At 41.4% G+C, this 26,988-nt stretch overlaps 1 protein-coding gene across 1 annotated transcript in view; it reads left to right on the forward strand.

Annotated features, from left to right (window-relative positions):
* The window catches only part of UNC13A (unc-13 homolog A), a 271,371-nt gene that overhangs the window by 144,437 nt on the left and 99,946 nt on the right, over nt 1-26,988 (forward strand). Inside the window, exons 22-26 of the mRNA XM_073543990.1 lie at nt 12,280-12,433; nt 14,149-14,217; nt 15,137-15,226; nt 24,385-24,519; nt 26,515-26,648. Of these exons, the coding sequence (XP_073400091.1) occupies nt 12,280-12,433; nt 14,149-14,217; nt 15,137-15,226; nt 24,385-24,519; nt 26,515-26,648 (582 nt within the window). The remainder of the gene's footprint in view (nt 1-12,279; nt 12,434-14,148; nt 14,218-15,136; nt 15,227-24,384; nt 24,520-26,514; nt 26,649-26,988) is intronic.

Raw genomic sequence — 26,988 nt, forward strand, 5'->3', positions numbered from 1 at the left:
TTCTACAATGTGACAGCCCTTTAGATATTTGTAGACAGCTATTAAGTCTCCTCTCAGTCTTCTCTTTTGCAAACTAAACATTCCCAAATCCTGCAACCTTTCCTCATAAGACAGGGTTTGCAGACCGGTCACCATTCTGGTCGCTCTTTTCTGAACTTGCTCCAGTTTGTTGATGTCTTTTTTAAAATGTGGTGCCCAAAACTGGACACAATATTCCAGATGAGGTCTGACCAAAGAGGAGTAGAGGGAAATAATTACCTCACGTGATCTAGACTGTATGCTTCTGTTAATACATCCTAGAATTGCATTTGCCTTTTTTGCTGCTGCATCACACTGTTGACTCATATTCAGTCTGTGATCTATTAGTATACCCAAGTCTTTTTCACATGTGCTGTCACTTAGCCCTATTCCTCCCATTCTATATATGCTTTTTTCATTTTTATTGCCCAGATGTAGTACTTTGCATTTCTCCCTGTTAAAAACCATTCTGTTAGTTGCTGCCCACTTCTCCAGTTTATTAAATCTTTTTGAATCCTCTCTCTCTCTTCTCTAGTATTAGCTATCCCTCCTAGCTTTGTGTCATCAGCAAATTTAATCAGTTTACCCTCAATTCCTTCATCTAAATCGTTGATAAAGATGTTGAACAATACAGGGCCCAGGACAGAGCCCTGTGGTACCCCACTTGAGACATTCTTCCAACTAGATGTGCAGCCATTTACGACCACTCTTTGGGTCCGATCACTAAGCCAGTTATGAATCCACCTAACAGTTGCCTTGTCCATTCCATACTTAGTCATTTTTTCAATAAGGATTGTATGAGAGACTTTGTCAAATGCTTTGCTGAAGTCAAGATATACTATATCTACAGCATTTCCTTGATCCACCCAATCAGTGATTCCGTCATAGAAGGAAATTAAATTAGTCTGACATGACTTATTAGTTACAAACCCATGCTGACTCTGTTTAATCACTTCATTCTTATCCAAGTATTGACATACATGTTGTTTAATAATTTGTTCAAAGATCTTTCCTGGTATAGAAGTCAGACTCACCGGCCTATAGTTGCCTGGGTCCACCTTCTTCCCCTTTTTGAAGATAGGAACAACATTTGCTCTTCTCCAGTCTTCTGGCACTTCTCCTGTTCTCCAAGAATTTTCAAAGATTATGGAGAGGGGTTCAAAAATTTCTTCTGCTATCTCCTTCAGTACTCTGGGGTGTAATTCATCTGGACCTGGAGACTTGAATTCATTTAGGTTAGCTAAGTGTTTCCTCACTATCTTTCTGTTTATAGATATCCTGGATTCTTCTATTCCCTTAATAGGACAGTGAATAACAGTTGATGTTACATTTCCTTTCTGAGAGAAAACAGATGCAAAATAGGAATTTAAAAGTTCAGCCTTCTCAACATCCTGTCTTACCATTTCATCATTTTCATCCTGTAAAAATCCTATAGCATCTTTGACTTTTCTTTTACTTTTGACATATCCCCAAAATCCTTTATAATTGCTTTTGACATCTCTTGCAAGTCTCAATTCATTTTCAGCTTTAGATAATCTGATTTGTGCCCTGCAGGTTCTGCAGACAGCATTATATTCTTCTTTAGATATGCCTCCCTCTTTCCATTTTATAAACATTTTTTTCTTCCTTTTTAGCATGTGCTTAAGTTCTGTGTTCATCCATCCTGGTTTCCTTAAATGCTTCCTATTCTTCCCTCTTTTCGGAATTGTTAACAACTGTGCTTTGAGAATTTCATTTTTCAAGATTTCCCATCCTTCCTGGACATTTTTGTCTTTAAGGATATCCAGCCATTGGATCCCTCCAATTCTCTTTCTGAATCCCTTAAAATCTGCCTTTCTGAAATCTAACCTTGACGTCTGAGTCTTCACAGGTCTTCCGCCTCTAGTTATCCAAAATTCTAAAATAGCATGGTCGCTACCTCCTAGGATCCCAGCCACTGTTACCTCCTCAACCATTTCCTCCCTGTTTATAAGGATTAGATCCAAGGTAGCAGTTCCCCTTGTTTTCTCCTTTACCTTTTGGAAGATAAAGTTGTCAGCAAGAGAGGATAAGAATTTCCTTGACCTGTTAGTTTTGCCTGAGAGAGATTCCCAATTTATTGATGATTAATCAAGATGTACAGTTGTCTATCTGCTTCACAGCAAATATGAAGTTGAAATTTGAAGTTGAACAGAAAATTGAAATATATCTAGCTGAAGTATATAACAAATTTGGGAGGATGCCAAAAATTCTACATGCAAAAAATGAAACTGAATATACAAGTAATGAGACACAAAGTGCTTTAAGGAAAAATGGAATTGTGTTTCAGATCACTGTACCATACAACTCTGAGCAAGATGGTATAGCGGAAAAAAGGAACCAGACACTTTGTGAATGTGGAAGAAGTATGCTATTTAACACAGATTTGCCAACAACATATTTAGGTGAAGCAATCATGACAGCTTTCTATCTTCAAAACAGACTACCAGGTAAAGCTGAGAAAACTTCATTTGGGCAATGGAACAGCAAGAAGCCTGAACTACAACACATGAGAATATTCAGAAGTAAAGTATTTGTATATATTCCCAAAGAAAAATGTACCAAGTGAGAATCTAATGCAAACAAGGGTATCCTGGTGGGCTACAGTGAAACTCAGTAAGGATATAGAATACTTAACCCAGAAACGAACAAAGTCACAATAAGCACAGATGTAATGATTGCTGAGAACTTTATGTCACTCAAGTTTCATGACATCATACTAGTAGTCCAGCAGAAGCAACAACAATGTTAGAAACTAGAAAAAAGGATGTAGAAGTTTGTTTTTTCAACCACTGAAGAAGCAACAGAAAAACCAGATGAACCTGAAGTCAAGAGATCAAACTAGGGTATACCAGCTAAGCATCTATCCTGCTTTGTCAAAACCACCTGAGTCAGAGCCGAAGTCATGGCATGTGATGCAACAACTACCTGTCCATGAAAAATTATAGTGGATTAATTCTGCTAATGAGGAAATTAAGTCCTTTCATCAACTACTCCCTCTCTCGGGAGCACTTTGGAATGCCCGCTCCGTCTGCAACAAGCTCCACATGATCCTCTTTACTTCCCGCAACCTTTCCTTCCCGGCCCTCACTGTGACCTGGCTGACATCCCCTGAAACGGCCTCGCCTGCCGTACTGATTTACGGCGGCCTCCACTTTACCCACTCCTCGCCCTGGCAACAGACATGGTGGAAGAGTGGGTTTCCTTCTTTCTAAAAATTGCTCCTTCAATCCTATCCACCCCCACCCTCCCTTATCCTCCCTTCTTTCAATGTTCACTCTGTCCGTATCTACTCTCCCTCAAATTTCCAAATGGCTGTCATATACCGACCACCAGGCTCAGCCACTGCCTTCATCGACCAATTCTCCACCTGGCTCCTCCACTTTCTGCTGACATCCCCACCATCATCATGGGGGACTTCAACATCCCCATTGACACCCACCAGCCAGCAGCCTCCAAACTCCTGTCACTTACCTCTTCCTTTGGACTTAGTGGTCCTCCACAGCCACCCACATAGACGAACATACATTAGACCTCATCTTCACTCGCCTCTGTTCCCTACCTAATCTCACAACCTCTCCCTTCCCCCCTATCTGACCACTATCTACTCAGAAGAAAGGAGAAAATTATCCAGCTCCACACGAGAATCGATTTACGGATTTATTCCAATGAAGACAATATAGATCAACTCCAGGATTGCATCAGCTCACACAGGAGCAACATCAGCGACGCGTTTCAATCGCTACATGCGATCTTTATCAAAGCTGCCATATCAAAATCACACACAGGTTAAAAAGGAGCAAAGACCAATCCAATGGAGTTGATCTATATTGTCTTCATTGGAATAAATCCTTAAATCGATTCTCGTGTGGAGCTGGATAATTTTCTCCTTTCTTCGTTGAATCAACCATTGCAGGATGGTGATCCGTGCTCCATTGGAAGTCGGTGAGCTGGCTTATATTGTTTGAATCACTATCTACTCACCTTCTCATCCTTGTCCTTCTCACCTGCCCCCCATGTCCTGCCACTAGCACATCCTCACAGAAACCTCGCACACCTAGACACTCACAGACTCTCAGACTCTCTTCTACCTCTGTCCTCCATATCTTCACTCCATGTTACGGACACCGCTACCGCTTTCTACAACGCCACCCTCACATCAGCCATAGACTCAGTCACCCCTCTCACGCATGGCAAAGTGCGACAAATCAATGGGCAACCCTGGCACAACAACCTCACCAAAAAACTTCGTCAAGCATACAGGGTCTTGGAGCTGCGTTGGAAGAAAACACGCCTGCCAGACAACTTCACTGCTCTGAAACAAGCTACACTTGCCTTCAAATCAAACCTCACCTCTGCTAAACAGACTTATTTCACAAACCTTGTATCTTCATTATCCCACAACCCAAAGCAACTGTTCAGCACATTTAACTCTCTCCTCTGCCCACCACTACCACCTCCAACTCCCCTCATCTCTGCCGAAGACTTTGCCACCTACTTCAAAAATTAATTCGACCAAACAAGGCAAACCTTTACTGTTCCACTACCCCAACCACTCCACATACCAGACCTCTGCCCTTCCCTAATAACCTCCATCTCCAACATCACTGGAGAGCTTACTCATCTCCTTTCCAAATCACACCTCACCACCTGTGCACTTGACCCCATCCCTTTCCCACCTGGCCCCCAACCTCACTAACACGCTCATCCCAGCCCTAACCCATCTCTTCAACCTATCACTATCTTTTGGTACCTTCCCCTCTGCCTTCAAACATGCCACCATCACACTCATTCTCAAAAAAACAATCTCGACCCAACTGCTATATCCAGCTATCGCCCCATATCATTGCTCCCGTTTGCTTCTAAACTCCTTGAGCAGCATGTCCATGCTCAACTTTCCTCATCTAAGTCACTTCTTGACATCCTCCAATCTGGCTTCCGCCCCCACCACTCCACTGAAACTGCCCTGACAAAAATTACTAATGACTTACTCACAGCCAAAGCTAACAGACAGTTCTCCATCCTCCTCCTTCTCGACCTGTCCTCTGCCATCGACATAGTTGACCACTGCCTACTGCTACAGATTCTTTTTTCCCTTGGCATCAAAGACCTTGCCCTGTCCTGGATTACCTCATACCTTTCTGACCGCACATTCAGTGTTTCTCACTTCCACACTACCTCCTCATCCCACCCTCTCTCTGTTGGAGTCCCCCAAGGCTCTGTCCTGAGGCACCTACTTTTTTCCATCTATACCCTTGGCCTAGGACAACTCATAAAGTCCCATGGCTTCTAGTACCACCTGTATGGGGACGACACTCAGATTTACCTCTCTGGCCCAGATGTCACCTCTCTGCTGTCCAGAATCCCGGAGTGTCTATCAGCCATATCCTCCTTTTTCACCTCTCGCTTGCTAAAACTCAATGTAGACAAAACTGAACTCATTATCTTTCCTCCATCTCACGTATCTTGCCTACCCAATCTATCTATTATGGTAAATGGCATCACGCTCTCTCCCGCACCTGAAATCCGCTGCCTTGGAGTAACTCTCGACTCTGCCCTGTCCTTCAAACCACACATCCAACCTCTTGCCACCTTCTGTCGCCTCCAACTCAAAAATATTTCCAGAATCCGTCCCTTTCTCAGCACTCAATCTACTAAAACTCTTGTACATGCCCTCATCATCTCCCACCTTGACTACTGCAACACTATCCTCTGTGGCCTCACTGCTAAGTCTCTTGCACCAATCCAGTCTGTCCTCAACTCTGCTGCTCGACTAATCCACCTCTCTCCTCGCTACTCCCATCTCTCCCCTCTGCAAATCCCTCCACTGGCTCCCAATTTCCCAATGAATCCAGTCCAAACTACTAACACTGACCTACAAATCCATCCACAACCTGTCCCCTCCCTATATCTCTGAACTAATCTCCCAATATCTTCCCTCATGTAATCTTCGATCCTCCCAAGATCTCCTACTTTCCTCCACTCTTCTTCATTCCTCACACAACCGCCTCCAAGATTTCTACCGAATATCCCCCATCCTCTGGAATTCCATGCCTCAACATGGCCGATTATCCACCACCCTCGGATCCTTTAAACGGAACCTGAAAACCCATCTTTTCAGGAAAACCTACAGCCTGCAATAACCATTCTGCCACCTCATCACCGCCCGGGCTGCTGCCTCATCACCACCAGAGCTGCTGCATAACCATTCAGCCACCTCACCACCGCCCAAGCTGCTGCCTCATCACCACCAGAGCTGCTGCACCCCCGACATTCTGTTTCTTCCCCTCTATCCCGCAGAATGTAAGTCCGCAAGGACAGGGTCCTCTCCCCTCTGCACCAGTCTGTCATTGTAAATTTGTTTACTGTTAACGATATCTATAACTTTGTATATAACCCCCCTTCTCATGTACAGCAGCATGGAATTAATGGTGCTATATAAATAACAATAAAATTACAAACTTGGAGACTTACCAAACTAACACAAGGCAAGAAAGCAATCAAATGTTAATGGGTTTTTAAGACTAAGTATGACTCTGAAGGCAAGGTTCACAGATTTAAAGCAAGACTAGTTGCAAAAAGATATTCTCAGAAATATGGTGAAGATTATGATGCCATATTTTCTCCAGACCACATTCAAGACTCTAATGACTATAGCTGCTGTACAAAAGTTAATTGTCAAACATTTGGACACCAAAACTAACCTTTTAAATGGTGACATTGAAGAGGACTTGTACATGACTCAACAACAGGGTTATATCAAAGAGGGTGAAAAGAATATTGTTTGCAAACTACATCAATCTCTTTATGGTATTAAGCAATTGGCAAGAGCATGGAATATCATAATGAACAGGCTTTAAAAGAGGTCAAGCAGATCCGTGTTTCTACACAAAATGTGCAGACGGAATGTGGATGTATATTTACTTATATGTGGATGATGTGATTAATTTTCATCAAGACGAAACAGAAATTGCAAAGATGACTAAAATTCTAAATAATCATTTTGAAACTAAAGATCTTGGAAATGTGACATGTTATCTAGGAATCCAGGTCCAAAGAGAAGAAAATGGAAGCTTTCTTCTAAAATCAAATTGCAAAAATCAACTCAATTCTGAAACAGTTCGGAATGTCAGAAGCCAAAGGTATATGAACCCGTATAGAACCATCATACTTAAAGTTGGAAGGAGATCATGATCTATTACCTAACAATGAGAAATACAGACAGGCAATGAGGTCACTTCTACACATAGCAACTATGACTCAACCAGATATCTGGAAGAGTGTTTCAAGTGAGGTACCTTAAAGGGGGTTTTACGCATAGCGATATCGCTAGCAATATCGCTAAAACGTCACTGGTTTTGTGACGTTATAGTATCGTGCACTGCGTCGCTGCTGCATCGCTGTGAGATCTTTCTATATGAAAGCTCACTAGCGATCATTTAGCGATGCACCAGCGATCCTGACCGGGTCGGATCGCTGGTCGGATCGCTGGTGCATCGATAAATGTAAAAGGGCCTTAAGGCCCTGTCTTGGCCCCAGTGTTGTTCAACATTTTTATAAATGATCTAGATAAGGGAACTGAAGGTAAACTAATCAAATTTGCAGATGATGCAAAGCTATGAGGGATATCTAACACTAGAGAAGACAAAAAAAGGATTCAGAAGGATCTAGATAAGCTTGAACAATGAGCAGTGACTAATAGAATGTAGTGATGAGCGAGTATGCTTGTTGCTCGGGTTTTCCTGAGCATACTCGGGTGATCTCCGAGTATTTGGAATTGCTTGGAGATTTAGTTTCTGTTGCCACAGCTGCATGATTTGCAGCTACTTGACAGCATGAATACATCTGGGAATTCCCTAACAAACAGGCAATCCCCACATGTATGAAGGCTGTGAAGTAGCCGCAAATTTTGCAGCTGCGGCGACAGAAACTAAATCTCCGAGCACTTCTCGGAGACCACCCGAGCATGCTCGGGGAAACCCGAGCAACGAGTATACTCGCTCATCACTAGTAGACTGGTATTTAACAGGGAGAAATGCAAGATTCTACATCTGGGCAAGAAAAACAAAAATTACATATACAGAATGAGAGGAATGGAAGTAAGCAACAGCATGTGTGAAAAAGATGGGTATACTAATATATCACAGACTGCACATGAGTCAACAGTGTTATGCAGCAGCAAAAAAGGCAAACACCGTTTTAGGATGTATTAAGAGAAGCATAGAGTTTAGATCACATGAAGTAATTAGCCCCCTCTACTTCTCTTTTGTCTCATCTGGAACACTGTGACCAGTTTTGGCAACACATTTTAGAAAAGACGTTAAAAACTGTAGCAAGTTTAGAGAAGAGCTAACAGTATGGTGAGCAGACTGCAAAGTATGTCCTCCTAGCAACGGTTAAAGAATCTGGGAATATTTAGCTTGTAAAAAGAGGACTAAGAGGAGACTTAGAAGCTGTCAACAATTATCTGAAGGGATGTCATAGTGTAGAGAGATCCTTATTCTCATTTGCACTGCACATGGAAACACGAGAAGCAATGGAATGAAACTGAAAGGGAGAAGATACAGATTGGATATTAGAAAAAACTTTTTGACAGTGAGGGTGATCAATGAGTGGAACAGGCTGCTATGAGAGGTGGTGAGTTCTCCTTCAATAGAAGTCTTAAAATTGAGGCTTTGCAGACATCTGTCTCTGATGGTTTAGTGAATCCTGCATTGAGCAGGAGGATAGATAAGATAAACCTGGAGGTCCCTTCCAACTCTAATATTCTATGATTATATGATCTCAGCGATTGAAATTCTCTGCAGACATGTGGAAAAACTTTGCCAAAAGGACTGGAATGCTGTTAAGATAGTCCTTCGATATTTGAAGTAGTCTCAAGGTGTAAATTTAAGGATTTCTGCAACAAGAGATCTAAAGCTCACAGGCTATGTGGATGTAGACTGGGCTGCTGACTTATAAGAAGGTTGTCCACTACATTACATGTGCTGCAATTCTGTTTAAATCAATAAAACAAGCACTTCTTTAAAAACCTTTTGTGGTCATCTCAGCCGGTCAGGAGCGTTATCCCTGTACTCTCAGTGCTGATCATGTGACCTTGGATGCCTTCTGTGCTGATATCCTGTGATGTCACGTCAACATTCAGGCTCTGGAAGTTGGCGTTTCATCCCAAATTTGTGACTCATCCTCCCTGAGACTCACCCTGATTGACTGGGCTGTGCATCACCACTTGTCACAGCCCAGTAGTTAGTGTATGCTGGGATAGATAGAGAGATCACATGGAGTGGAGCTGCGAGGGGATCTATCCAGTGCAGACCCCATACCAGGAAGCAAACTTAGAGGACAGAGGGGCTGAATGGAGCTGTTTGGAGATGTGGGGGGCAAAGAAACATGGATGATGTCACTACATGGAGGCTGAATGTTGGAGGGTTGCACAGAAAAGGGGATTGCTGCTACTTGTATGTGGCTTCTGCTACTTTTATGAAGCTGCTTATTGGGGTGAGGAGCATGCACAGGAAAGGGGTTGATATTTCTTGACTGGACTTGCATGCTGGGGGGCTGTGCGGACAAGTGGATGATGCTGGAGAGGCTGTGCAGTGAAGGGGGTGAAGTTGCATGCTGGGGGTGAGCAAAGAATGGAAGGTGATGCTGCATGCTGGGGGGTTGTGCAGAGAATTGGGTGATGCAGCATGCCTGGGGGGGCTGTGTGGTGAATGGGGTGATGTTCCTTGTGTGGGACTCTGTGCTGATGGGCCTGCATGGGAAGAGGATAATGATGATGAATTGGCGCTTTATAAATAAAGATTATTATTATTATGAATACTTCATGATTGGGTGCTGTGTAAAGCTGCATGCAAGGGAGCTGTGCAGGGCAGGGGGTTATGTCGCTTGTGTGGGGTTGCATGCTGGGGAGTTGCGCCGTAAAGGAAGTGATGTGACTTGCGGGGTGTTGCATGTTAAGGGTCTGCATGGTTGAGGTGATATTGGCCCCCTCCCAAACAAAAAAAATCACTTTTCAGTCACCCCAGAAAAGGCACATCCATAAGATGAGTCAATTCTGGCACTTAGCCTCGCTCTTCCCACTTGCACAGGTGCAGTGGCAAGTTTGGTGATAGTTGGGGGGTTGCTGTCACTTTTGTATTGTCAGGTGACATCAAGCCCAGAGGTTAGTAATGGAAACTCCTAACCCCATAGCGATTTTGTATAAAAAAAACACACATCCCGAATAAAGGCCTTTAATTAAAGTAGTTACGCAGACTCCTTTAACAAATCTACATTTACCAAAAACACTTATAATCACGTCAACACCCAATCCACTGAAGCCAATGTCTCCTGTAACAGAATTAAAATAATAAACAACCATATTCCTCACCTGACAAGATAATAATCCATTTGTCCCGCAATGTGTCTAGCTCTGCTACTTCTAGATGGCAGACTGCATTGTTTCATGATGTGGCTATACAACCTGCCATCCAGCAGAGACTCTGAGCTGTGCATGCTTGTTCAGCTCAGTGCCTCGTGGTGAACTCCTTTAACCTCACTGACGTCACCATGAGAGTGAGAAAGTACTCACACTCGTGGTACTATCAGAAAGGTCCTGGAAGTTCACAGCCAATGAACTCAGTTCAACTCGCTGACATCAGCGCCATTAGAACTTTTCCCACAGTACTCCTGTTAATGTCCGTAAATGACATGACAGCACTGGGAGACTAGAGCTGAAACCTGTCATATAGAACACTCTGCATTTATTCCAGGTATCAGTACATTATTCTCCGATTTCTAACATAGATTCAGATAGATTTTTGGGATAGATTCAGGACATTTTATGTCATGATATTACAGTATGTAATAACATTGCAGCGCAGCTCTCCTCTCTCACAGCGCTTAACCACAGTAAATGCTGAGTGAGGAGATCTCACTGTGATAAGGTTAGATATATCAGTCTTACCATAAAATATTGAAAAAAATGTGATATTTTCTAAGGACAATTGCTTTATTTATTTTTTACCTCTAAGTTGCTGACTTCCTATGATTGGTGGACATCATACAGGGGAAAAAAAAGTAAATGCCCCGCAGAAGACTCACTGCTAAAACCCCTTTAAAGAGGATGTTACCAAATTAGGCACTCTAAAGTTTACAAGACAGTGTCTCCAGAATGGGGAGGACAAATAAAGAAATATACTATGCTTTATTCTGTTATTCAGCCCCTTTTCCATGATGTGATAAGTTTAACATTCTCAAATTAATGAAGGGTTCTCTGTAAATAAGCATTATGCTGAAACATACTTAGTGCATTGGGGTCTATGGGAACGTTAAAGTATAAGACAAGAGCTTTCCCTGTATACATCCAGCTTAGTGCCCAAATGTAGAGCGCGCTTAGGCTTTCTTCACACGTTGCGTTTTTGCTGCAATTTTTTTTTTAAGGCAAAACCTGCTTGAAGCTGCTAAAAAACAGGTTTGCTGATTATTTGCTTCATTTTTGTAGTCTGTTGTGCATGCTGATAAAGTTTAGTGCCCCCAAAAAATCTTGATGCAACTTCCTTAAGGTTTTTGCACCAAAAACAAAGTAAAAACTGATACCTGCGGTTTTTGCTGCGTTTTTACACTTACCCATTGTTTCCTATGGGTAAAGAAACACTGCAAATATGCAGAAAAAATGTTGAAAGCAGTGGCATGCTGCAGTTGCCTCAAAATTCTCGGTGTAAAGATAGCCCTTAGCATGTGTTCTGTTTGCTGAGTTATTGGAGCAGAAACCAAGCAGTTTTTGAGGAGTTCTGAGATTTTAGGGCAATTTGGGGAGTTTCCTCTCTAAAAATTCCTAAAAAAGTTTACTTTCACACACTTCTTTTTTGGCCGAATTTACATGTGTTTTTATTACTTTTTTTGTAGTATTTCTTGTGTTTTAACATCTCTGTTTTTGTGGTTGCATTTTTGACACATCAAGTCATGCAGATCATGTGATTTATAATTATAATATAAAAAATATGATAAACAATTGCCATCAAAAAATGCATTTTAAGTACATATTAAATAGCCTGGTTTTGCTTTAAAGAAAGATTGAAAGGGGTGGATTCAGTCCTAGGAGGCATCAGAGTGCTACACACATCTTTTCATGAAAACTGGAATACCAGTGATGAATTTGAATTTCAAAAGATTTAATCATTTTGACTCATACTGGGTCGAATGTTGTGCTGTTGTTACATTATACTTTTCAACCTTCTTCTTTTGCTTTTCATTTTTCAGTCATTTTGCCTGCCTTTCTTCTAAGTACATGTGCCCAGGTGTACCAGCTGTTATGAGCACCCTTCTTGCCAATATTAATGCTTACTACGCTCATACCACTGCATCAACTAATAATGTATCTGCCTCAGATCGGTTTTCTGCCTCAAATTTTGGTGTAAGTTAATTTTTCACTATGTCATTCGTAAAAGAATTTAAAAAAACTGTGAACTCAGTGTTTTGTTTAACACCTATTTTAGATTTTCTGCTATGAATTGCAAGCAAATGGCACATAAAAACTAATTATATTACCTCTTGATATGTAAAAAGAAAGGCAGCTTTTTAAAAGTGTACATGAGTATCAAGACTTTATTAGTGGATCTTGATTCTATTGATATGCTCCTTGCCATTATATATTAGCTTTTGGACAGTCCAACAATCTCCTAATATCCTAAATTAAGGGTATAAAGGCTTGCACTGGATTTAAATCATCCTGATCCTTTGTAGCTCAGACAGATAAGTGCTGGACAGATGGCGTTTTCCCTATACAAAGAAATAAACATGCTTGGCTGATCTGATTGTTGGCCCTACCAAAACATTGGGTACAATGACCCTAACAGAGTCTGTGGTCTGAACCTTGCCTAAAATCATAACATTCTGTGTGCGTGTAGCCGTCATTAGGGGGAGTTTATGTTCACCTTATATGTTGATCTATTTTCATGCACTTTAACTCTGGAAAAAAGATATATTTGATAACAAAATTCCGCAGGGAATTTTGAACCAAATTTGACACACAAAATTACAACATTACATGTTCAAGTGTACCATCTTTTCAGTTAGCCATTAAAAGGTATCAACCACTGAGGACTCTCATTTCTGAATAATGTTCAAGTGTAAACTTTCATTTTAAGAGAGTGATGGCCAATCTGTAACTGTTTTGTGGTTTTCTGAATAAAAGTAAAATTAACAGCACTGTGCAAAAGATTTAAGCAGGTGTGAAAAAATGGTGCAAACTAAAAATGTTTAAAAAAAAATAAAAGTGTCAGCAAAATACAAAAAGAATGAACAAAAGAGAAATCTAAATCAAATCAATATTTGGTGTGATCGCACTTTGCCTTCAAAACGGCATAAAAACATTCGCTCTTCTAGGTACACTTGCTCACAGGTTTGGAAGGAACTTGGCAGAAAGATTGTTCCAAGCATCTTCGAGAACCAAGCACAGATCTTCTCAAATTTTTCTGTCACTTCATGTAATCCCAGACAGACTGGATGATGTAGAAATCAGGGCTCTGCAGGGACCACTTACCGTAATCACTTCCGAGACTCTTTATTCTTCTTTCGCTGAAGATAATCCCTAATAACATTGGCTGTATGTTTGGGAATATTACATTTGGAAATTTACATAATTTATTAAGGCTACTTTCACACTTAGGTTTTTTGCGCTGCGCTGCGTGCGCAGTGCAAACGCACATAAAAATTTTTTGTGCTTTTGCGCATGGTTTTTAAAAAAAACCGCATGCATTTTTTTGCGCTGACGTGCGCATTACTATGCGCACGTCAGCGCTCCCATAGACTATAATGTGTTTTTGGGTGAATTTTGTGCTCATTGCGTGCGCATGCGTTTTTTTAGACAGGTCGGACGCACAAAAAATGCAACAGGATGCATTTTGTGCGCCTGGGCACACACTACAAAAAAACGCATGCGCATACAAACATGTACAAACGCATGTCTATGCGCACCCATGTTAAGTATAGGGAAAAAACGCATGCGTTTTTTTGCGCAAAAACACAGCGCAAAAAAATGCAAGTGTGAAACCAGCCTAATTTATGCAATACAATAAAGTTTTAAGGAGCCTGACAAATAAAGCATATTATTTTTATTCACTTATACAGAAGGAGAGATTTGTGAAGCTTCTTGATCAACTGCACAACTCGTTGCGTATTGACCTTTCAATGTACCGGGTAAGATGAAATTTAATCTTTTTTGTCACAACTGTTTTATTCCTGCCAAAACTATAAGAATACTTTAATGTATAATGTGCAGCTCTTTGCTCCAAAAAAAGTCAGCATGTTTTTTTTTAATTTACGCCTGTTATATCATTGCCTAAATATACCAAAACATTGAACTGAAAAGAAATAGTGCTATGGAGGAAAAAGTGCAATTGTAGAAACAGTCCCGTTTCTTATTTCTTAGAGCCCCTTTTATTATTATTATTATTACTATTATGCATTTATATATCGCCATTTATTCCATGGCGCTTTACATGTGAAAAGGGGAAATATAGACAAGTATAGTAAACTTGTGTAAGACAAGGGACACTCAAGTACATAAGGAGAGAGGACCCTGCCCACGAAGGCTCACAGTCTACAGGGATGGGTGAGGATACAGTAGGAGAGGGTAGAGCAGGTCGTGCTGTGGTTATATAAAATCAGTTTGCACAGAGGTTCTAGGGTCCCATGGGCAACTGTTTTAAGCCTTATTATATATGAACAAAAAAAGTCACAATTTGCTTACCAATCATGAGCATATTCATGATACCCAAAGGTTGGAATAAAAAGGGGGCTGAAGGAGAAAAATAAACAAAGTGTTAAAAGGTGACACGTCAACCAAAAAGAATAAATAATTGCTAATATGTTACTAAAACTAGAGCAGTTTTGGTGAATATACTGTGAAATTTTGCAGCTCAAAAATGTGTAAAAATTCAAAATTACACATGGCTTGTCCATTGCCCAGGTGTTCAATAGTTGCCTATAGTAATAGTGCCACTGTCGGGCACATAACTCTTGAGCACAGTTGTCTAACAGTGGTCACATACTTAATGTATTGAAAGTCACTGTTTAATTACTTTCTTGCACCAATTTCTTTTTTGCTTTCTCATAGAATAATTTTCCAGCAAGCAGTCCAGAAAGACTTCAAGACCTTAAATCCACTGTTGATTTACTTACCAGTATCACATTCTTCAGAATGAAGGTAAGAAGAATAATTTTGAAAAAAACAACCTTGAGGTTTGCTCATGCACTCTTCAGTGCTTGCATAAACCAGTATCTTTTAAAGTGAATACGTCAGTATGATCAACACTACTAAGCCGACATGTAGGTTATAGGAAGCTGATTAAAATGATACCTTGATATCAGGGATTTGATTTCTTATTCCATAGAAATAAATGCTTTTCTATTTATATGTAAATGAGCTGTTCCAGGATATGCACTGGAAGATAACACCACCTCCCGAGCTTATTCATGACCAGGCCAAATTTTGCAATTCTGACCATTTCAGTTTATGTGTTAATAACTCTGGAACGCTACAACAGATCCAACTGTTTCTGAGAAAGTTTTTTCATGACATATTGTACTTCATGATTTGTTCGATATGACTTGCGTTTATTAGTGAAAAAATTGAAAATGTGGCGAAAATTTAGCAATTTTAAAACTTTTAATTTTTATGCCCTTAAACCAGAGAGTTATGTCACACAAAATTCCCCACATGTCTACTTTATATCAGCACTATTTTTGAAACATAATTTTTTTGGTTAAGAAGTTTGAGGAGTTAAAAGTTGACCAGCGATTTTTCATTTTAAAACAAAATTTACAAAACCATTTTTTTAGGGACCACATTACATTTGAAGTGACATTGAGATATTTATATGACAGAGAATATCCAAAAGTGACACCATTCTAAAAACTGCTCCCCTCAAGGTGCTCAAAACCACATTCAAGAAGTTTACTAAGCCTTTATGAGCTAAAGCAATATGGAAAGAAAAAATTAACATTTAAATTATTTTCACAAAAATTTTACTTTAGACCCCATTTTTTTTTATATTCACAAGGGTATCAGGAGAAAATAGACCTCAAAATTTGCTGTGCAATTTCTCCTGAGCATGCACACGGCAGGGCTCAGAAGGAAAGGAAAGCCTTTTGACTTTTTCAATGCAAAATTTGCTGGAATAATTAGCAGTCGCCATATCACGTTTGGAGATGTACTTAAACAGTGGAAACCCCCCACAAGTGACCCCATTTTGGAAACTAAACCTCTCAGAGAACTTTTCTAGATGTTTTAGACCCAATTTGTTTTACTTTCATAAGGGTAACAGTAGAAAGTGGACCCAAAAATTTGTTGTACAATTTCTCCTGAGTACACAGATACCCCATATGTGGTGGAAAACTACTGTTTGGGCACACAGCAGGGCTCAGAAAGGAAGGACTGATGTTTTGAAATACAGACATGTCATGTGTCATTTGAAGAGACCTGGTGTGCCTAAACAGTGGAAACCCTCCACAAGTGATTATATTTTGGAAACTAGACCCCTCAAGGAATTTATCTAGATGTTTGGTGAGCATCTTGAATCTACAAGTGCTTCACAGAATATTACGATGTTGATATGTGAAAATGAAAAAAGAATTCCCACAAAAATGTTGTTTTAGCCCCAATTTTTAATTTTCACAAAGATAACAGGAGAAAATGGACCCCAAAATTTGTTGTGCAATTTCTCCTGAGTACGCCTATGCTTCATATATGGTCGAAAACAACTTTTGGGGCACAGTGCAAAGCTCAGAAGGGAAGAAGCGCAATATTGAAGTTCAGATTTTATTGGACTGGTTTGATGGTGCCATGTCACATTGGCAGAGCCCTTGAGGTGCCAGAACAGCAAAACCTCATTTTACAAGCTACACCTCTCAATTATTTCATCTAGGGATGCAGTGATCATATTGACATCACAGTTGAGTCACAGAATTTTATACCATTGGGCAGTGAAGAAAAAATAATTACTAGTGAGGAGCGAGTATACTCGTTGCTCGGGTAGTCTCAGAGTATTTGGAAGTGCTCGGGGATTTAGTTCTGTTGCCGCAGCTGCATGATTTGTGACTACTTGACAGCCTGAATACATGTGCCTGTTTGTTAGGAATTCCACACATGTATTCAGGCTGTCAAGTAGCCACAAATCATGCAGCTGTGTCGACACAAACTAAATCTCCGAGCACTCCAAAATACTCAGAGATCATCCAAGCGTGCTTGGGAAAACCGGAGCAATGAACATACTCATTCATCACTAATAATTACATTTTTACCACCAAAATTTTGTTTCAGCCCCAGATTTTACATTTTAATACTGAGAAATGGGTAAAAATGTTACCAAAATTTTTCTCGCAATTTTGCTGATTGTAGATACACACCATATGTGGCTATACAGTACAGCTAAGCCATACGGCGAGACTAGGGAGATGGATGGAATGCTATTTGCCTCTTGGAGCCCAGATTTTCCTTGAACAGTTTGTGGACTCCATATACAGAGCTCCTACGTGGTATAAGAGCAGAAACCCCCCTCAAATTACCCCATTTTGGAAATTATACCCCTTTAGGAATTTATATACAGGTGTAGTGATGATTTAGACTCCATGTGTGTTTTCCAAAATCAAGCAGCAGTGGAAGTTGCTGAGTGAAAATTGCAAACTGCCATTGTAATGCCCAGTATGTTTTGTTGTAGTGCACAGAACGTGGTAGTGCCTAGCTCAAACTTGAATGCCAAACATATGGCCGCTAAATGTAGTTTAGGCACACTGTGGGGCTTAGAAAGAAGGGGGACAATTCAGATTTGTGAGCCCAGAATTCGCTAGATTTCTTTTGTGGGGTGAGGGGCCATAGCGCTTTTTTGATAGACTTTGTGCTACCACTAACATGGAAGCCCTCTATATTTCTACTGACTGATAATGAAACATTTTACATAACATTTTGGGTCACATTTTTCCTGCGGTCTATGCTGAGCACTTACAGGTGCTTCTCACAAAATTAGAATATCAACAAAAAATTAATTTATTTCAGTTCTTCAATATAAAAAGTGAAGCTCATATATATTTTATAGAGTCATTACAACCAGAGTGATCTATTTCAAGTGGTTATTTCTGTTAATGTTGATTATTATGGCTTACAGCCAATGAAAATCCAAAAGTCATTATCTCAGTAAATTAGAATACCGTATTTTCCGGCGTTTAAGATAACCAGGCGTATAAGATGACCCCCCAGCTTTTCCAGTTAAAATAGTAAATCTTAAAAGTCGGGGGATCTTCTTATACGATTATGTCAGTGTTGACAGGTGCCAAATCCTGCTGGAGAATGGAATTTCCATCTCCAAAAAGCTTTTCGGCAGAGGGAAGTGCTCTAAAATTTCAGGTAGATGGCTGCGCTGACTTTGGTCTTAATGAAACATAGTGGATCCACACCAGCAGATGACATTGCTTCCCAAACCATCACTGATTGTGGAAACTTCACACTAGACCTCAAGCAGCTTGGATTGTGTGCCTCTCCACTCTTCCTCCAGACTCTGGGACCTTGATTTCTAAATGAAATGCAAAATTCACTTTCCTTGTGGAGTGTGTCAATGATTGCCTTCTGGACATTTGTCAAGTCAGCAGTCTTCCCCATGATTGTGGAGCCTAGTGAAGCAGACTAATGAACCTTTTTAAATGCTTAGGAAGCCTTTGCATGTGTTTTTGTTAATTATTCTAATTTAGTGAGATAATGACTTTGGGGTTTTTATTGGCTGTAAGCCACAATAATCAACATTAACAGAAATAAAAACTTGAAATAGATCACCCTGTAATGACTCTATAATAGAGTCTATTTAATATATGAGATTCACTTTTTATATTGAAGAACTGAAATAAAATTAACTTTTTGGTGATACTCTAATTTTGTGAGAAGCACTTGTACATCTGGTTTCCATCTAAATCTCCGAATGATGTGATTTAGATAAAACCCCTGAGGGATCTACTCACTATAATGTAGCAGCAGCATTACTCTGGACTTCGTCTGGCCTCTGTTCAGCAGCGTCATTTTTAGAACTGTGGTCAACCTCGCTTTTATACACGTGTAAAAACGCAGATCATAGGCTGGATGGCGTCCATAGTGCCTCTACCTGCCTCATTATAGGGAATATTCCACAAGGGGTTCCTTCAAGAACTTATTTCAGATATTTACACGGGAACCCTGGTGTAAGCTGTCAGCGCAGAGTACAGGATAAATGTGCACCGAGCCTTACTGCGAACTTTGGGAGGCAGAATAAAATAATCAACAGCAGGTAAAGAATTTGTTTTATTTATTTTTTACGCTGTTCCTCATGCGGTATAAGTGATTAGACGACTTTATTCTTCGGGTCGCTCCGACTACAATGTTACCAGATTTATTTATTTTTTTTATGTTTGGTTACTGTCACACACTAAGTAAGTTCACACTAGTGAAATAGTGTGAACACTAAGTTCACTAAGTAAGTAGGTAAACTTACACTAGGTGTTTTTTCAGCATTTTCTCTTGGCAGGAAAGTAGCTACAGAGCTCCCTCCCTCTCGATGTCATCAATGTCGCTGTCACTATTAACAGTGGCATCAGAGGGTTTAAACAATCGTGGGCATTGCTGCAGAGTGTCATTTCTCATATAGAGCTGATACCTGCATTTGATCACAGCAGCGCTCAGCGTTAGTCAGGAAGTACCGTATGTTCCGGCGTATAAGACGACCAGGCGTATAAGACGACCCCCCAACTTTTCCAGTTAAAATCGTAAATCTTCTTAAAAGTTGGGGGATCTTCTTATACGATTGTGTCATCTTATATGCCGGGTGCGGAGCAATCTTCATATGGTGGGGGAGTGGTCCCGATGAAGAAGGGAGGGTGTAAGTGGAGTTATCATCCCCCTTTTACCTCATTGGTGGCAGCGGTGCTGCGGGTCTCTGTGCTGTGGGGATCGGCGGCTCCTCCATCTGCACTGTGGAGGGTCTGTGCTGGGTGTCGGTGGCGGCTCCTCTTTGTCCAGCGTGAGGGCGCTGTGCTGGGGGGCGGCTGCGGCGGCTCTCTGTCCAGAGTCGGGGCTCTGGCATTTCCCCATAGCCCGGAGGCCCAGGCAGCTCCATTGCTGTGATGTGGTGGCCTCCGGGAAAATGGCCACCGGAGCCCGCACGAGCTCAGATTCAGATCTCGTCTCCCGAGATCTCGGGACGAGATCTGAATCTGAGCTCGCGCGGGCTCCGGCTGCCATTTTCCCGGAGGCCACCCCATCGCAGCAATGGAGCTGCCTGGGCCTCCGGGATATGGGGAAATGCCGGAGGAGCCCCGACGCTGGACAGAGAGCCGCCGCAGCCGCCCCCAGCACAGTGCCCCCATGCTGGACAAACAGGAGCCGCCGCCGCCGACCCCAGCACAGAGCCGCCACACTGCTGAAGGAGGAGCCGCTGCGCCGCTGCCACCAATGAGGTAAAAGGGGATGATAACACCACCTACACCCTCCCTTCTTCATCGGGACCACTCCCCCGCCATATGCACTCGGTGTATAATACGACACCCGGCGTATAAGACGACCCCCGACTTTTAAGCAGATTTTCAGGGGTTAAAAAGTCATCTTATACGCCGGAAAATACGGTATATGTATGGCGGTTTGCAGGTACGCAGCTCCCGCAACGCCGTACATTTATTGCGAATGTCGGAAAGAGGCTAAATAATAGGGGGTGTTACCAGTATGAGACAAGTAACTGGCACAGAACAGGAAAAATGAAATGTGTCTTCTTGCAAACACATTTTTGGTGCACTTTGTGCTCTGCTGTATTGCAACAAAATTTCAGCCCTGTCTGTCTGTGAACTGGAAGCTGAAGCTGAGAGGAACCTGCAGATGTGTCACGTATAACCACACACAGCTCTGCAGTGAGAGCAGGAGAGCAGAGATCGGCCATTACATATCACACTGGCAACTCCCCCTTCATGTAAAGCAAGTTCTGAGAGTTATCTTCCAGGCTGCATCCTCCCCAGAGTCTGGAAGAAGTCACTTATATAGAATCATAGAATCATAGAATCATAGAATCGTAGAGTTGGAAGGGACCTCCTGGGCCATCTGGTCCAACCCCCTGCTCAAAGCAGGATTCGCTAAATCATCCCAGTTAGATGTCTGTCCAGCCTCTGTTTGAAGACTTCCATTGAAGGAGAACTCACCACTTCTCGTGGCAGCCTGTTCCACTCATTGATCACTCTAACTGTCAAAAAGTTTTTTCTAATATCTAATCTGTGTCTCCTCCCATTCAGCTTCATCCCATTGCTTCTAGTCTTTCCTTGTGCAAATGAGAATAAAGTTGATCCTTCTACAATGTGACAGCCCTTTAGATATTTGTAGACAGCTATTAAGTCTCCTCTCAGTCTTCTCTTTTGCAAACTAAACATTCCCAAATCCTGCAACCTTTCCTCATAAGACAGGGTTTGCAGACCGGTCACCATTCTGGTCGCTCTTTTCTGAACTTGCTCCAGTTTGTTGATGTCTTTTTTAAAATGTGGTGCCCAAAATTGGACACAATATTCCAGATGAGGTCTGACCAAAGAGGAGTAGAGGGAAATAATTACTTCACGTGATCTAGACTGTATGCTTCTGTTAATACATCCTAGAATTGCATTTGCCTTTTTTGCTGCTGCATCACACTGTTGACTCATATTCAGTCTGTGATCTATTAGTATACCCAAGACTTTTTCACATGTGCTGTCACTTAGCCCTATTCCTCCCATTCTATATATGCTTTTTTCATTTTTATTGCCCAGATGTAGTACTTTGCATTTCTCCCTGTTAAAAACCATTCTGTTAGTTGCTGCCCACTAAAGTGACAAAAGAGGATTTCCCAGCACCAAAGCATCTGATATGAGACACACAGGGAGGACAGTTTCAGCAGTCTATAACCTGTATGCCCATATTAATAGTTTACATAGGTCAAATGTGGTGGCAGATTCAATGCCATTATGGAGGTTTTCATTAATGATACCATGTTTAGTTTCATACAGGTAGCTAATGGAACCACTTCAAGAGTAATCTTTGGGCTATACTATGAGGGACGCTATACACATTAGACTTGTGAAACCCACCGATACGTAGTCTGAAGTGTAGGAGGAGATGTTGATCCTGAATATACAACTTCAGACTGCTAATCGCATTGTTCTCTTGGAGATAAACTGCCAGTCAATGTGTCAGCCACCGCCTTTCTCATAGAGAGCACAGGGGCTGTCAGCCAAATAAGAGCTCCAATTTATGGGAGAGTTAGCTAATATAGCTGTTGACAAAATGATCAGTTGGAACATTGTTTAGCCAACAGCTAGTCATGTCAGACTAACTTAATTTCCTTCTATGACGGAATCACTGATTGGGTGGATCAAGGAAATGCTGTAGATATAGTATATCTTGACTTCAGCAAAGCCTTTGACAAAGTCTCTCATACAATCCTTATTGAAAAAATGACTAAGTATGGAATGGACAAGGCAACTGTTAGGTGGATTCATAACTGGCTTAGTGATCGGACCCAAAGAATGGTCGTAAATGGCTGCACATCCAGTTGGAAGAATGTCTCAAGTGGGGTACCACAGGGCTCTGTCCTGGGCCCTGTATTGTTCAACATCTTTATCAACGATTTAGATGAAGGAATTGAGGGTAAACTGATTAAATTTGCTGATGACACAAAGCTAGGAGGGATAGCTAATACTAGAGAAGAGAGAGAGAGGATTCAAAAAGATATAAATAAACTGGAGCAGTGGGCAGCAACTAACAGAGTGGTTTTTAACAGGGAGAAATGCAAAGTACTACATCTGGGCAATAAAAATGAAAAAAGCATATACAGAATGGGAGGAATAGGGCTAAGTGACAGCACATGTGAAAAAGACTTGGGTATACTAATAGATCATAGACTGAGTATGAGTCAACAGTGTGATTCAGCAGCAAAAAAGGCAAATGCAATTCTAGGATGTATTAACAGAAGCATACAGTCTAGATCACGTGAAGTCATTATTTCCCTCTACTCCTCTTTGGTCAGACCACATCTGGAATATTGTGTCCAGTTTTGGGCACAACATTTTAAAAAAGACATCAACAAACTGGAGCAAGTTCAGAAAAGAGCGACCAGAATGGTGACCGGTCTGCAAACCCTGTCTTATGAGGAAAGGTTGCAGGATTTGGGAATGTTTAGTTTGCAAAAGAGAAGACTGAGAGGAGACTTAATAACTGTCTACAAATATCTAAAGGGCTGTCACATTGTAGAAGGATCAACTTTATTCTCATTTGCACAAGGAAAGACTAGAAGCAATGGGATGAAACTGAATGGGAGGAGACACAGGTTAGATATTAGAAAAAACTTTTTGACAGTTAGAGTGATCAATGAGTGGAACAGGCTGCCACGAGAAGTGGTGAGTTCTCCTTCAATGGAAGTCTTCAAACAGAGGCTGGACAGACATCTGACTGGGATGATTTAGCGAATCCTGCTTTGAGCAGGGGGTTGGACCAGATGGCCCAGGAGGTCCCTTCCAACTCTACAATTCTATGATTAGCCATCTAATGTGTATGGCCAGGTCAAGACTACAGAGAAATCAATTTACTGTGCAAAATCCTATAGTTTCCTATTTGAGAAATGCATTTGTTAATTAAATGCAAATCTTTAGTTTTCCAGTGGGGCCCTATTATTTCTCTGTCCATAACACTAGGACGCACCCTAGCTCTCCCTATTCCCTGGGATACTTCTGAAGGTGAAGATGCATGGGCCTCCACCTTTGCCTTATCTCCTGAATCAGCCCTCCATCTGTTCTCTTCCCCCACCCCAAGGAGAGGGAAGCTGCCGTGCACAGCAGTACACCAACCTGACGAACAAGGCAACATGAACAAGGGTAACTGAAAATACCAGGCATACAAATATTCGCTCACATAAAACAGAGGAATGCATTGGGGAGTGGAGGACAGGCAAAAACTAAAATAAGAGGAGGGAAGGGAAGTATCACACTTACAAACCCATGCAACAGTGACAGAAAACTCTTCCAAACTCCTTCTCATTAAACCACCAAAACACCTCTCCAAGCCATGCAGCATAAGCTAGCTCTGATGTTGTGTTTCAGTCAGGATCCAGATTATAAAGGGGATAGGATGGTTCAGACTCCCAGAGCTCCCAACATGGCCAATTAACTCTGTTCTGCAAGAATTAATGTAAGGTACTAAGAATATATAAAACATTAAAGTGCAAAAAGACACCAGAAAAATGGTGCTTACATTACACATGTGAACGGTATTTCTTTTTCTTACCTTTAACACTTATGAATTCATTAACTATTTAAAAAGCTTTTTCTTATAATTTTTTTCAGGTGCAAGAGCTTCAGAGTCCACCTAGGGCAAGCCAAGTTGTTAAAGATTGTGTGAAGGCCTGTCTCAATTCCACTTATGAATACATCTTCAACAACTGTCATGAATTGTACAGTCGTGAATATCAAAGTGACCCGGTAATTTGTAGAATATGGTTACTGATGTAATGTATATGATAAACCCCACATGTTTGATAGGTGTTGTAGGGATTCTACTCGCTCATGTACAGCGGGAGACAATCAGGAGGCAGGTTCCTGTAAAGTTCATGGGGTTTATTGCATCATAAACCCATAAAGCAGCACATAACAAAAGAGATAGCCTTTAGCTTAGGCAAAAAGAGAACACAAATGTCCATTACTTCAGACTCAGTCCTGGAGCCTCAGCACACACGGAAGGCTTAGTCCTCCCCACATACAGCCATCTGATTCAGTAGTAGTCTACATTATAAAGGTATAGTCACACCCACAAACCCAGCAGCTGAACAGTCATGTGATTGTGACCTCACCACAGGTCCATGCAAAACATTAGAAGTATAATGCTATCCATTAGGGCTTATGTGTACTAAAGAAACACTCTGGGCTTACATTACAGAGACAGGCCATCTCTGAGACACATACCTCCCATCGACTATACAACCCATAGCCATGCCACAGTGTGAATCTCACTTTTAGGGTTTTCATTATTAGGAAAATGGGGTCCTGCCACACCCCCTGTTCACCTGTTCACAGAAGTAGTCTGTCCAATAGGCTGCAATGCAGAGGTGGCTGTGGCCTTTCCTCATCAAAATCAAATGTTTTCCAGTGGTAACTGAAGCCAAACTGGAGTGGAAGGGGGTATCTAATCAAAATGTAAAGATTGTCATCTTTCCTGACCAGCCTGTTTTATAAAATGTTTGTATTCCCTTTAGGATAAAAAATCTGGAGCATCTTTTATGATTTGTACCATTCCTCTGATTTTTAGTGGAACTCGAAGTTTTCACACCAGTCCTTGCTAGATCCACCAAAGTGGACAAAGTATGGGTAGGACAGAGCACGGCAAGGACCACCCAACAAATTCTTCATAGTGGTGTATCTTAGGCCAGAAATGTACTCCAGTAATGAAATGGGCCCTGAGTGTTAGGCTACATTCACACATCTGTTGAACACATCGTATGCTGTCCATTTTTTTCTCGGACAGCAAAATTACCCATACAGTAACAATGGTCCATACACATATCAGTTTTAAAAACGTTTCTGAGTCTCCGATCTATTGGGGTCACAAACACCCCTCTCATACATTTTGCAGATCAGACTCAGTCATTAAAGTCTACAGTTATCTTTGTAAAATAGATGAAACCCAACTGATATACGCTGTACTTTATACTTTATTGTTCCATTTCAGTTTCATCCGTTTTCATTGATTTATTGTTAAAAGTCAAAAAATATAAAATGTTCAGACAGTCTACCTGCTTCAGTGCAAAAAGGGGATGAGAAATAAACAGATGCAACACAGATGCAAAATGAAGACAAAACAGATAACCCATACCGTATGTTGCGGATTATAAGATGCATCGGATTATAAGACGCATCCCAAATTTTGAGGAGAAAAATAGGGAAAAAAATCTTTTTTAATAAAATGGTGGTGCCTCTTATAATCTATTCGTCTTATTGCTTACTGGGGGTGGTGGCTGCGGGTCCCAGGGTCGCTGCTGGAGGAGGCAAGGGTGGTGCGTTGCTTCAGACCGCAGGGTGGGATGAGGGGGTGTTCTGATGTGCGACGCTGTGGGTAAAAATGGCTGCGGTGCTGTGTTTTGCGGGGGGGTTCTGCCGGAATTTTGTGAAAGCCCAGAGCTCCCCGCATATCCATTACTGCGATGCAGTGGCCTCCGTGAAAATGGCCCCTGGGGGCGGCGCATGCTCAGATTGAGATCTCGGAATTGAGATCTCAGGTGCCGAGATCTCCCAAATTTGAGGGGAAAAAAGTGCGTCTAATAATCTGAAAAATACAGTAATCTGTTTTACACAGATGTAGAAATAGACACGGATGTGTGAATGCAACCTTACCATTTGGACGTTTATCTCTAAACACATTTTGAAAAAAGTGAATAACATTTTCACATATAACTATTTTCATCCTTTATTTATCCATCACAGGCTAAGAAGGGGGAGGTACCACCTGAGGAGCAGGGCCCAAGTATCAAGAATCTGGATTTTTGGTCAAAACTAATAACTTTAATAGTGTCCATAATAGAAGAGGATAAAAATTCATACACGCCATGTCTAAACCAGTAAGTGTTACTTCTTACAAGAAATCAAATACTGCTGGGAAGCCTGAACTACTGCCCAATGTCACCATAAGACACCTTATTGACTTAACAAATTATACACAGGCACAATAATATTTGTTGGATGGGGGTCGGTCACAGCTTTATTAACCCTTTCCTGACATTGGACGAATCAGTATTTACTATTTTGCAGTGCGGTCCCACAAATGGACCTACCGATACATCCTGGCTATCAGGTGGGCACAGGAGTGCTGCTCACCCAATCACCACCGGGAGCTCGGCTTAAGTGATAGCCAAGCCCAAACTGTCACAGCCTGGGGCAGTGTCTGCACCACCGCCCCCG

Source organism: Dendrobates tinctorius, unplaced genomic scaffold (assembly GCF_039654945.1).
Source record: "Dendrobates tinctorius isolate UK_male_01 unplaced genomic scaffold, ASM3965494v1 ptg000011l, whole genome shotgun sequence".
Lineage (NCBI taxonomy): Eukaryota > Metazoa > Chordata > Amphibia > Anura > Dendrobatidae > Dendrobates > Dendrobates tinctorius.